This window comes from Chanos chanos, chromosome 10, assembly GCF_902362185.1.
Source record: "Chanos chanos chromosome 10, fChaCha1.1, whole genome shotgun sequence".
NCBI classification, from domain to species: Eukaryota; Metazoa; Chordata; class Actinopteri; order Gonorynchiformes; family Chanidae; genus Chanos; species Chanos chanos.
In genome coordinates, this window is record NC_044504.1 from 10,946,803 (window position 1) to 10,960,710 (window position 13,908).

The 13,908-nt window shown below is 37.9% G+C and overlaps 1 protein-coding gene across 1 annotated transcript; it reads right to left on the reverse strand.

The window, feature by feature from the left end:
• Positions 1–4,755: 4,755 nt before the first annotated feature.
• LOC115823301 (protein shisa-like-2A) lies at positions 4,756–13,908 on the reverse strand. Its single transcript, XM_030787347.1, has 3 exons — positions 13,727–13,908; positions 9,983–10,119; positions 4,756–4,940 (listed from the first exon to the last, which is right to left on the reverse strand). Exons 1-3 carry the CDS (start codon positions 13,906–13,908, stop codon positions 4,756–4,758), a joined length of 504 nt encoding a protein of 167 aa, XP_030643207.1.

Here is a 13,908-nt window from a genome sequence, read left to right on the forward strand (position 1 = left end):
GTAGAGTTCAGAATGAGCTAAATGCAGAAATAAATTTGCCTGACATTTCACCTTAAAGCTGGAACATTAAGTCTGAGCATGCTTTGGCAATTATTTAAAGAGAGAGAGAGAGAGACAGACAGACAGAAAGAAAGAAACAGAGAGGGAGAGTGAGGGTGTGAGAGAGAGAGTCAGAATAGATAACAGTTATTACTCTCAAAATCCAGATCTTGAAGCATGTTCCTTTTTTGTCTTGTAGCAAAATGTAATCAGTAAAGTGCGAATTGAATTTGTCTGTAATAGGCAATTTGCATGACTCAATATCAAATTTTATGAGTAATTTAACTTAAAAAGTAGTTTTTGCATGGTTTGAAATAGACTCGAAAGCTTTTCAAAAGTCGGCCCAGATGCCCACTTACATCTCTTGCTGAAGGTACCTCTGTTGTCTCACACACATCCTCTTGATAGAATATTTTTCTCAAAATCTCTCCCAACCTGAGAGGGTTTTCACTGTCAGGCTATCTCATGGCCAATCCCCACCCCCCCCCCCCCACACACATAAAAAAATCAAGGGCCAAATCAGCACATTGGGCATTGATTAATATCTGACTAAGATGCACAAAATCACTTTAAAAATTGTAAATTCTAATGTATCTTCATGGGTTTTTTCAGTACTCATAGGTTTAGCTAATTACATTCACAGTCACTGACACAATAACTGATTCACAACCTTTATCATTATGCTTCATTAACTAATATTCAGCACTGGAGTGTAAAATGATTTTTAATTCTATCCATTACAATTGCCTTGTCACGAGCCACAAATAAAAATTCAGTCATACAAAAGGACATAAAGCAGGCTACTTATGGAGTTATATGTTGGAGGATGCATGGCAGGGCTTGACACTTATGCTGAATATCAACAATAATTATAGGAGAGATTTTTACCTCAGGCAGGCAAACCTCAGGGAAATCCAGTGAAACCTCAGAGAATCCAGGAACCAACATGAATCTGCTGCTAAAGATCAAAACAAATACAACAATCAACCTATAAAATCGTAGCTTTTGTGTGAAAATGAAATTCTATCTGTAGATCCCAGGTGTAAAAAGACAGCATGAACAAAGGTTTTCTGTTACAGATCAATGTTTAATCTTCTGCTCTGGGAATACTGGGAGATAAGAGGTTTATCATGAAGCAAGATTTTTCAGTTCAGCTGTGTAACATTAAACTGAAAGGAAAATGTGTCTTATAAGGATGTTCCGACCTCTAAAGATTATTCATCTAACTGAGAACTCCTGCCTTAGTATCACCATGACAATGACCCCTGGACATGCAGCTTCACTGAAACACAGCGCAGACATGGCCTTTGACCTCAGAATTGGTGATTGGATCCACATGTCTGAACCCAGTTGTAACCTTTTATGATGATGTAGGGGACGTGCGTCAGTCCGAGGAATAGATATAAGATACATCAGCAACTGTGAATCTGACTTCTAGTCAGTAGGTTGAATTCAAAGTGGACTGAATCTGCTATACTGACTAAAATTGGGGGTGGAAGAACAGGTATTTAGAGGTAGATGTCTCTTAATGAAATCATGTTTTAATTTCCTTGATCACATTACAATGAACAGCACTTTGTTTCCTGGCATTTTGTGGTATTAACAGTGGAAAGTGGACAATCACATTTGAGTAATCCTGAAAGCAAGGAACGGAGAAAAAAGAAAAGCAGGTCATGGTGGAAAAGGGAAAGGGTAATGAAAAGCCAGAATATGGACAAATTTGTGCACAGAAGCCAGAAAATGGACCTTGATTTGTTCTCTGGGCTCATGGCCTATTTAAGAAAGCAAAGGGGCAGCACTTTCTCATCATCTTGACTCATTAGTGTAGCTTTGTGGTATTGTATCTGAACAGCTCAAACACAGAAGAACTCTATCTCTGGATATCCCCATTTATTTTGTATCAAATCATCAGGCGACATACTTGGTTAATTTTATTTACAGACTCACTGATTTTAAATAGATTACATAATCAGATGTGTCAGCCCCTGTTTTATTGATAACTGTGCATTGTGATGAACTTCTTGTGATTGAGTGCATTGAAAATGCTCTTTTCATCTTGAGGAAAAACGTGTACAGGACAGTCCTGAAGTTAAATATCTTACCTAAATGACATACAGGCACAAAATGCATTTTCCTACACCTAATACCAAATGATTAACATGTTCCAGCAGTTGAATAAAAATAGTAAGAAAAAGAAGAAGAATAGTAAGAAGAAGAAGAAAAAGAAAAAGAAGAAGAATTACTTGCTGGGTTTTGTCAACGGCATCAACATCTTTCCCTCTCCAATTTTTTCCTTCATCATCAGATTACACTACATTATCAGCATAAAAATATTCTGACTACCTATCTAACACTGCATTCTTAATGTTATAGCTAAATTGCTTACATAAAATCATAGCATACGAACAGTAGTTATGAATTTCTTTACAGGACAAATTGTGAGGATAATTGCAACATTTTAATACAATTATGTTCGTGTACATTTTACCCTCTTACGATTAATGATCAATTAGTAACGATTTCTCAGATTCTTCTTTGCTTTCTTAATTTGTAAATATCACAGCAAATCCACTCCAAATCCATTAGCTCTTCTATTTGATGGACATGAATCCATGGTCATGGTATAAACACTTCTGTTTGGATCTCAAGGCAACAACCAGCTGGGACTAGTGCTGGGCAATACCAGTACTCAGACAAGCCAGCTGCTGCACAAAGCTTTGAACAGCTCAGAACCTCAGAGAGCTTCAAAACACTATTAGATCCCACTTAAAATTCTTAGCAGCCATTTAGTGGCTCTGATTATTAAAAATAAGCCTGTGAGCCCCACACCCTCACAAACACAAATACGAACACAAACACACACACACACACTCAGTGACATCGTTTTGGCTTTTCATGATTATGTGGGTGTAAGTGCTCTAATACTCAGATGATATAGAGACTACAATATGCACCCTTGTTGAGATGCCCACAACATATACATTTTACTTAGCAGTTCAATGCTCTTAGAAAGAATGAAAAATATCATTCTTTCAAATATCAAGTCCATAAATAACTTAAATACCTGTAACATTAAACAAGCTCAACATCTTTTGAAAGATGTAACTTACATGATGTTGTGCTACTGGCATTTGTGGCTGTGTCGCCATTGCACTGTGAAGGCCGTTCAATCCATTCTACAGTCTTCACAGAAGCAATCACAGTGTTGTAATTTCAAAAGCATGACCTTAAAGTAACACACACTTATGTGTTTCCTGACAAAGGTAAATTTCTTAAATTTTCCAACAGCATAAAGGACAGTGTCAAGGCATTGAAGTACATAAAGTCTATATACAGCACTTACAAACAAACTTACAACTGAAAAACGAAAGGTAGAAAAAGAAGTGTCAAAGGTTTTTAAGTGCACTGTGATGTTTGACACTGATATATTAGGCATCCAGGACAAAAGACAGATTCATCACACTTCAGTGTTGCTTTGGCATTTGCAGTGATACACTGACATAAACAATGACACAGAGTGACAGAACAACACACTCATTTACCAGCCTGTGTCTTTTTCACACACAATTCCTAATAAGTTAGATAAAATGTTAGACTAAACAGTCTTCACTGTGCTGCAGGTCAGATGTCCTGCTGCTTATCGCACCGTATGTGAAACAAGAAGGCAATTTTCTTAACTTACAGGACTGGTGAGTCACATTGATTTCAGTGTTGCCTTGGTAAGTATGTTGGTGGTTATTGCAATCACTCCCTAAGCTTCTTGGAAAAGGTTTGCTCTAATCATGATGGTCAATTGAAGGAGAGTAAGGAAAAAACTACAGTTATATACAGTTATGAGTGGCAATGGCCAACAAAAGTGCACATAATTACTACAAATGATACAGTAAAAGGTGTTCAAACAAAACATGGGAGACAGGGAGATAGGGAGAGAGAGAGAGAGAGAGAGAGAGAGAGAGAGAGAGAAAAGCTGTAGCACAGAGCTCAATGCAACCTGAGTTGCAAACAGACTCATTGGAGGGATTGTCTGCTACACCACACTGCTGTTGTTGATGAAAATGTACCATAGAAGACACTCCTCTGACAGACTAAAACCTAAATCTTCTGCCTAAGATATTCCATAACCAAAACTCTTTAACATGGATGAAAACACTGAGAACCCCATATAAAATGTGTGAACTGTCCAAAATTATAAAAGAGGATACATCAAGGAATACATAAAATAATCAGACACTATGTAAGGGATATGACACATTACACAAGCAGAATATTAAATACATTTAAAACATATCAGAAATATTCCAATATGAGTGTTTTTCTTAGGTATGAGTGTGAATTTACATATGTATTATAAGCACGTGCATTATAACAAATTTGTTGTTGTCGGTTAAACTTTATTTTTAAGCAGCAAATGAGTATCTTTTTCTTGTATTCGATATATTGGAAATATATGACTTTATAGAAAGTGCATACCATGTAATAAATGAAACATATACGTGTGTTTGGTTTGGGAGGGGAAAATGCTTTTTTCTTTGCTTCCTCTGCTCTCATTTTCCAGTTTTATCAAAGGTCTTCTTTTGTGTAAATCTGATTCACAAAAAGTGTAGAAAAGCCTCCGATAAAGCACAGTTACAGACAGAAATTCAAGTACATGCTGTTGAAAAGTGTTGCATTATGAAAACCCTGGGCACTGAAGAGGAGACCAAGACCAAGAATCTTTTATGAGGGTCCCTCCACATTGACGGTGGTGACTGTTGCCATGAAACAACGTTGAAAGAGGCGGTCAGGATCCGGCGGCTGGTTGTCACAGTCCAGTCTGCCTCTTAGGAAATATTTTCGGAAACCCTGGGGACCGACAGGGTCGGTGGACTGGCTTGGACCTTCCTGAGGACTGGGCTCGGAACCTGGAGCAAAAAACAGACAAAAACAAAAGAACCAGTAAGTTACTACACAGGCCAGGACTTTAAAATGAAAGGGATCAAATTGGGATGACTCCTGGGACCAGGTAAGAGCTAAATCACTCATAAGCTGGACAAGAAGTGAATAAAGACGTAGATGAGATCCACCCCGTAAATGAAGGGTCACTCTGAGAATTACAATGACATTTCTTTGTACCTAAGGGAGTTTATTTTTAAGTCACATACTAATATTTTTAATTGCTTTGCATTTTCTAACAAAAAAATCCCTCTTTTTCTACAGCAACCAGACATGCACACAACACTATATTGATTTTATCAGTGGCTATGTTGAAAGTGAATTTTTAGGTGCACCACAATTTTCTAAATGTCGAATGAGTGAGAAAGACATAATTATTGCCACTATAGGACTCTTCATTTGATGTCTCATTCTATTTATACTGTTCTCATTCACGCTCACGAGTGTGACTGCAGCTGCGATTTTACTTTTTGGTCTTTCAAATAGGAGATTCAAGATCATGCATGAAAGTCATAGTTACTGGATTTCAAAATGTAAACAGCAAAACATACTTTTTTTAATATGGATTCACTGAAATGATACATCAAAACAAAAATGAAAGAACATTTACTTACAAAGAACTAAAGATGGACCCATACATTGAAAGAGTTGAGCTTCTCATTTAAACATAAAACAATTCTACCTGTTTCAGAGAGGGTACACATCACTGAGATACTCTAACTCACACAACATTGAAACAGGTGCTTTCTGGGCTTTCACCCATGCACTACACCAAACTCCTTTAGAATCCTTCAGGTGAGAAGTGATGGTCTACAGGAAGTAGTCATAGCAAAGAGGTTAACCCAACATATTGCAAAACCATTCTGAGTTCTGCACAGGGTTAAATTTTGTGTCACACTGATTCTTGTAGTACCCTGACCAAAATCTTAAAAATCAAAAGGAAAACCCTGACACATTCACTCACACACATGCACACATACACACTCACTATCAGACAGCTGTTGGTTGGCCTGTGATCATTTGTGACCGTGAATGTGCTGATCAATTTTCAGACAGGATTATGCTGCCATTCACACTTCATCCCATATGTGGTTACTTTTGTTATAATCACAAATCGCTTCATGCGTCATAGAAGAAGATGCTCAGTCTTTATTGAGATCAAGCAAAGAAAGTAAAGAAAGTAAGAAACGCACACGAATGATTAAATAATTTACTCTAGTCAGTCTGTCTCTAAGGATAGCTGATTTGGAAGGTAGATGTTAGTTTGCATGTAAATTTAGTTAGGTCAGAAAATTATATATTTAACAGCACGTGTTAGTTTTACACAAATGCATCTTTATTCTTAATCCTTGTGTGCTAGGCTTTCATCCTTATGTTGACTAGCTACATAGTCAGTAAAGCTGCTATGTGCAGTGTGCTTTTATCAATAAATACAGAATAAGGGTACACTGATCTTTTCTTTATCAACTGGTTTTCATACCCTCGGTTGCATATGATGTAAATATATAAGCCACTATGACACTCACGTGCATCACTGTGAGTGTCAGAGTGGCTTATATATTTACATTAAAGATAGAGGGCAGTTAGATAGAGGGCAGAGCTGGAGACAGACCAAACAGTTTTCACTGGAAAGCAAACATAGGCCGTGAGTGTATGACCCTGAGTCCTATTAAGACTGCCTGTCATGATTCCTAGTATCACACTTTGTGTGTGTATGCGAGAGCGAGAGAGAGTAACATCATCATTGAGAGTCTTAACTGAGGAATATCCCATATGCCTCTTCTTGTGAATTACTCTTCTGAGCTGCATTACAGAAACTCTATGACTTGTGTACAAAGGACTGGTTAACAAATTGACAAGCACTCGAGAGGGCTTTTATCAACAGAATCGTCGGATGAGGTGGACTTTAAAGAGGGAATGAGCATGTCTTTCTCTTTCTTCTTTTTTTCTCTAAGAATAGTACTATTGTGCAGCATATTGACAGAAATGTGAAAGCTACCAGGTCGTGTGTGCCGTCATCCTCCTCCTTGCTTTCCCTTCACCTCATTCAAGAGCTTTGAATCAAAGGCTTTTCTTCTGCAACCAAGTGTGTATTCTGAGTGATCATCTTGTCGCCGATTACAGTGTACACCTGAGAAGGGTCATTTCAATCAGCTCCACTAGAAAGACACTTTCTCTCCTTCAATATGTTAAGAAGACATTTACATTTACAAATTTACATTTTACACAGACACACACGCACACACACACACACACACACACACACACACACACATATATATATATGTGTGTGTGTGTGTGTGTGTGTGTGTGTGTGTTTATTTGTTACATTTTGTCTTACAAAGTTAGGAAAGTAATGTTTAAGTCAAGCCTGATGTCGCCTTACACATAAAAGAATGATCCCAGGCTCTTTCACACAGTGAAGCAAGCAGCTTATTAATTAAACACTGGTATCGGATTGGTACTCAATATCGGCCAATACCCAAAGCCCAGGTAATGGTATCAGTACCGAAAAAGTCGGATCGGTGCATCCCTACTCAGGATGTCTCTGATATCTGACATGGACAGTATCTTTACTTCCACGATACTGTAAAAACTAAATTAGTCATGTTCTAGTACGAAAGTGCTGTTGTTCATATCCTTAGGACGGCATTTAAGGAGCAGTGTATCGACCATATAAAACTCTAGCAGTAAATGAAACACTTTCCTTGAGATGTGGTCAATGATTTCCAAAAGACTTGATGTCTGAACTACATACAAGTAGCAGTGCATGTGGCGGATGTTGTTCTTGTACCTTATATTTGCCACAAACATAAGCAAAAGGAATACTGAACGTAAAATGGCTGTGTACAGCAAGCAATGTAATTCAGTGTAAAATGAGGGTAAACATGCTATGGAAAGAGGGCATTCCTACAGTAAGCTGCTGCTTGCTCGTGAACTCTGTAGCAAACAGAATAAAACGAAAAGTTCAATTCTGAATGCTAACATTGAGCTTTCAGAGGGAGTTTGGTCTGAACATTCTCAACAAAGAGCAGTAAGCAGGACAAAAGCATAAACAATTCTTCAAATGCCTCTGACTTTACGGTCAAATATGTTCAAATCCTCTTTGAACTTCATTCCTAGAGCCAAAGCTCACAAGAGTTTCATTTGAGGATTAAGAAAGAGCACACTTTACCTTGGTCCTGTTTTTATACAAAGTAAATAGTCATTATTCTTGCAGTCATTGGGCTTTGTGCAAGATCATTTTAGTATTCATATCTTTCTTGTACTTTTTTCATGAAGTGGACTGGTACGCCCACAAGTATGCCATGTCAAATTAAGCCAAAGGTGGTAGCTTCACAGAACTATCTAAATGACGTGCATAAACAAGATGAATGCCACCTTTTTGTGTGTGAGTGCAGGGTCCTGAGAACTGTATATTAGCATAAGGCTAATTAAGGCTAGCATGTAAGCATGTAAGGTTAAGCATCCTGCCCCATTTTTCCACAAGTGTTATTTCAAAACATTGGCACCCAATAATAAAAAGACAAACTTTACAAGTTCAAAGACTGAAGTCCTGCTTTCAGAGATCAGTAAACAAAACCATGTCATTTTTAACAGGGTTAGTGGTGGAATTAAGGGGCCTGTGAAAGCTTAGGAACTGATCAAAAATTAGAAGAGCTCTCAATGCAGTGTCACTTCAGGTCCATACTGATGCTTGATTAAAGAAGAAATGGTTTGATATCAGACTGGTTAAAAAATAAGAACAACAACAACAAAAACTCTTGACAAAGCAAGCTGTGTCCATGACTAGAATGCAGTAGTGGTTCTTAGTTGTATGGCACCCTGGGCGAGCCCCTCCTTCAGCACTCAAAACACAAAAGTCGTGCATCTACCCCCCGCCAACAGAAAAAAAAGCACCATTCTGCACTAACTGTAATTTTCATTTAGACAATTTCACACAAACCAGAAAAAAATACAACAATGTCTGTGAAACTATATAGTCACCATATTATGAATGAATTGTGGTTTATTTGGTAGCATTTCCTAGTGTGACTGAATTTACTAATTGCATTAGTACTGTACAAAGTTAGAGGTATTTGATATTTTTGATAACATTTCATAGATTTGATAAATTCCCCCACTCCCCCAACCTCGATGTCCACCCTGTTAATTGACCCACACGGTGACATGATGTCATTGACGTGACATGCAAATGAGCGATAGAAAATCGATTGCGCAAATGTTACCATTCCGATTTTTTGCAGACGCCCCGTGTCGCCCATACCTAAATCCTGCTAGAATGTGAGGAGGGTAAAGGCAGTTAAAGTCTCAGTGTCACAGTGATGGACGGGAGAATACATGCCATAACAGATGATGGACAGTCAGTTTGTTATGTTGGTGTTGCAGACTTATACAATAGCCACAACAGCCTCAAAGGCCAATTTAAAGTTAATATAAAGTTATGATTAGTAAATTTTGAAACATATTACAATTCAATTAGCAGGGTAAAGCAGGCAAACACCATTGTCAAACAGGGTAAATTTAACATGATGGCAAAATGAAGTTAAACTTACATATTCGAACTAAAGCTCCTTCAAAGTAATGAAACAGATACAGTGATGAAATGAAATTGATACAATGCATTAGTCAAAGTTTCTTAGCTCTGTAAACAACAGCAAAGGTAAGCAACTGTGTTTCACATTGCTTGAAGCAGCTCAGACACAGTTTTAAGATTTCCCACCAAGAGTCTCAAGAAGTTTTTTTTTTTTTGAAAAACCAATCAACTGGAACTGCTCGTGCAGTCGCGTCCAGGAACATGTGTATACTTACAGCTACTTGAATAGAACAAACTGGCTCTTGCTACAGCGGGATACATATTGCTCATTTAACTGTATATGACTTTTCAGTTCAGATTACTGTTTGAGCAGTAGAACTTGTCTTTCAAAACAGATACACAGCATTTTCACCAGGTAGGCTCTTTAATACTGTTCTTAACACTGTGGGGATGAAGATAGTCTGGAGTGCTTACCTGGTGCTCTGAGCGGGAGCCCACTGTCCAACCCTCGTGGCTTGGTGGCAATGAACAGGTAGCAGAGGACACAGATGGTGATGATGAAGGCCAGAAGAACCACAGCGGCTATTGACAAGCCCACTAATGCCCCTACACTGAAAGGAGACAAGGAGAGAAAAAGGAATAGAGGTAAAAAAAAAAAAAAAAAGATAAGCAAACTTTTAGACATGAAATGCAACAACTGATCAAACATAATCATGGACTTAAATGTCCCTCTGTAAATTCAGATTTTTAGAGGAGGGCTTATTGCTGTAGTTATGTAAAATTTGCTAGTTGCAAGTTTCCTCTAGTTGCCTTCAGCCTTTATCAAGAAGAGTGGGGTGGTTTTCGAAAGGATGCAATGACAAAAAAAAATAAATAAAAATCAGTAAGTTTTAACGGTTTTTGTGCTGCTGACTATAAACATACAGCTTGTGGGGGATTTGTTGATGAATAACAAATTCATTTTTACCTGACCCCACATAAAAAAGTAATGTGCATGTTAAATGTACTTTCAATGAGCTAAACATCCACAGAACACTAATAAGAATAATGACAATTAACACATTAAGATTTATCTTTGTGTGCTTTCTTGGGGGGATTACGGCAGTTTGGTCATTATAAAAATGTATTGATAGCAGTCAAAGAATCCCTGACAGAGAGTAAGGTCTCCTATTATCATAGATACCAATAACACTCTCCTCTATTATCTCTTTTGGAAAGGTTAAGTATGGCACTGAAAGCTAAAGTGAGTGCAACATTCGTAACAGTTAGTTTGTTTAGGTAATCCTACACCTTTTACCCCTCACAACAAGTTTCCATTACACCACTGGAGATGTTTTTTGGATAAAACACAATGATAAACTGGAGAAAATGCTCAGAGATTTGAGTTTAATTTTCTAAGCATAGTCAACAACAATTGTCAACATAGTCAACAACAATCTTTTTTTTAATCTTGTTTGTTTATTTGTTTTACTTCTTCAGAGTTGTACCTACAGCTCAGCTTGAGGTTTGTGAATATTTATAATAATTAAGGTTTATAATAATTAGCCAGACAGACATTCTTTTTGGGCACCAATGTTCTTAGTGTTAAGCAGGGAGACAATAATGCTGTCTCAAGAAACCTTTCAGACTCTCTGAGAGCTCAGTTCAATATTTGGTTACACACTGCAGTGACATTCTGAATTTTCTAGTGTCTGTTCATGTTACAACAGTGCAAAAACTAAGGTACTGATGCACTTATAAAGCCTCACTACTGAACTACATAGTGTTTGGCTTAGTGTGTAAAGGAAGTTATTAAAAAGTTTAAAACTCTACAGCATGAATGAGGACTGTGCTTATTACATCGCAATGACTGCACATTGTGGATTGAAATGTATCCAAGCACATAAAGAAAGACAGGAACTGTATTTTCAGTCAGCTCTGACAGATCTCCTGTGCTCACATTCAAAAATCCTAAGTCCACACATGAATTAAGTTTTGTTACCAATGGGAACCCACTGGCTAAAAAGAGACGACACAACACAGACAAATTGGAATTAATAACTTAAAACAGAGATGAACTCACATATTATTACAGTTTCATAACCTGATGATTGCAGAAGACATTAGGGCAGGAGGAGATGCATCAGATACAGTGCACTGGCTTTGCCGTGACAATGTGACCACATCCTGTCCAAGTAAAACCAGATTCTGTGTTTATATGCTCTCTGGGCTGTCACAGATATAAGGCTGGGGAGAAAGCATAAGTCTGATCTGCTGCATCTGAGGAAATGGACAATATAGCCTGTCCTCAAACACTGATGATGCTCTGAACAATTTGTAGAAAGCCCCTTGTAACTTCACTGTCTAAGCAGGAGGCTATGACAAGTGCATGCCCTGATGCAAGGTTTCCATAGAAACCAGTATCACGGACATCCCTCCTTGACTAAGAGGAAGATGAAAAGATAGATGATTCAAGCCATCAAGACAGCACCTCACATGAGCTTAGGGCAGTCCTTCTTAGACATCCATTAAATGGTTGCATTTGAGCCATAAGAATCCTCTAGGACACATAGCATCACAAGGGATTTAGAAAAGCATATGGTGCAAAATCTAGCAATGGGCCCAGATTTCTGTATCAGTTTCAAATGGATTTCATCTACACATTGGCTGTTTTCTAAACCAAAGAATTATGGATCAAGGTTAATGAATGAACTTTATGGATCATAAATGTCAAATGCCCTAAAAGGACTGTAACCCCTCAAGAATAGCTTGGCATCCAATTCTACTGTAGCCAAGGGTGAATCATCTTCCACCACATACCCGGATCAGAGTTAATTCATAATTTTCTGAAAGCAAAGGTCTTATGCTTGTACAATTTGGTTTAATTTTTTTCTCTTATAAACATTGTTGTATGTCGAACTAGATAGATCTGACATATTTACAGCAAGGTTCAGATTACCTTTAGCCTCCTTCATGTTAATGCTTCCCCTAAAAATAAACATTAGTAATAATGAGTTACAAACAAGGTTTTTTTCCCTATCAGAATAAAACAACGCAATATCGGGGACTGACAATCACAAAATTTAACTTTAAATCTATCATGAATCGAAATTGTGCGGAGGTTAGAACCTTTGGGCCCTTTAAAACAAGAAAGCAGGAGGATATGATGTACAATATGTAAAGTTGAGATTCCATGACCGGACAAGGTAGTGGTTTGAGAGAACTGTTGCAGCAGCACTGACAAATGAAAACTATACAAAAGCTTTTCTCGTGATTTCTACTGAGCACCAACAATGCTAGTATTAATTTAGGTTATTAACACAAACCTATAAAAATCTTAATATGCAGCTACGTATTTGGAAACTGAGAAAACTAACTGAGGACTGCTCAGTTATAGAGTGGTAGTTCAGTTTCAGCTGTCAAGTGGTGTCCAGTCAGTTCCTTGAATAGTTTATAAGACAGGAGATCGACTTTGCCACCATTCTCATGTTGCTTTCAAGAGTAGAAGACTGCCGCTACAAGCAAAAGAACTCTGTCATGAACACACTTCCTGCATCATCAAAACTGAAGTGGTTGTAAATGTGTTTTGTGGTTGCAATAGTTCCTACAGACCAAGAGTTTAAAAACCTTTTGTAACCTAAAGTGGCTTTAGACAAGAACATAATTCTTATCACATCAGGAACATCTTGAAGAGCTCGTCAGTGCACCTCATGCTTGTCTTTGTGCTCACTGCCAACCAGTTTTAGAGTGCATAGCACTGGTTTTACAGTGCATACTGATCATACAAAACACCTCGTTTCTCTCGAAAACTTGTTTGTAGTCTATATATTCTTGTGTTTGAGATTCACGTAACTGTGCATTTATTCCTAAAATAAGCACAGCGGAATTTAACGAGCCTTAACAACACCTTGAGATTAGCTGTGGGGTGCCTCGTTTGTTTAATAAGGATTTTAGCAGTAATGTATCTGCCAGCTGGTAATATTTACTACTTTAAAAGATGCTTGACATCCCTGTTTTCGTTATCTGGTAACGGTTGTGGAAAATTATCAAAAGCATCCTTGAACGCCGAAGTTGTTTTATTTTCTTAGACTCCCATACTGATTAATACCTTGATTTGGTCATTCATATGCATGCTGCTCTGTACCAAGTGACAGAGCAGTTGTTTTGATCTGTTTAGTTTCAGGGGTATCAAGAAGGACTCACGATGTTCTCAGAGATGTTTTTAAGTTGGACTCTTACCTCAGCCACCACATATACCCATACTCGTAAGGAAAGAAGCTGTTCGGGTCATCACAGCAGTACTTGATGTCGTTGAACCCACAGCAAAAAACGTCTTTTCCATCGCTGTCCGGCTTGGGGCACGTGAATGCGTTTACAAAGACTTTATCAGCATTGTAATAACTTGTGCAGTCCGCGCTCAT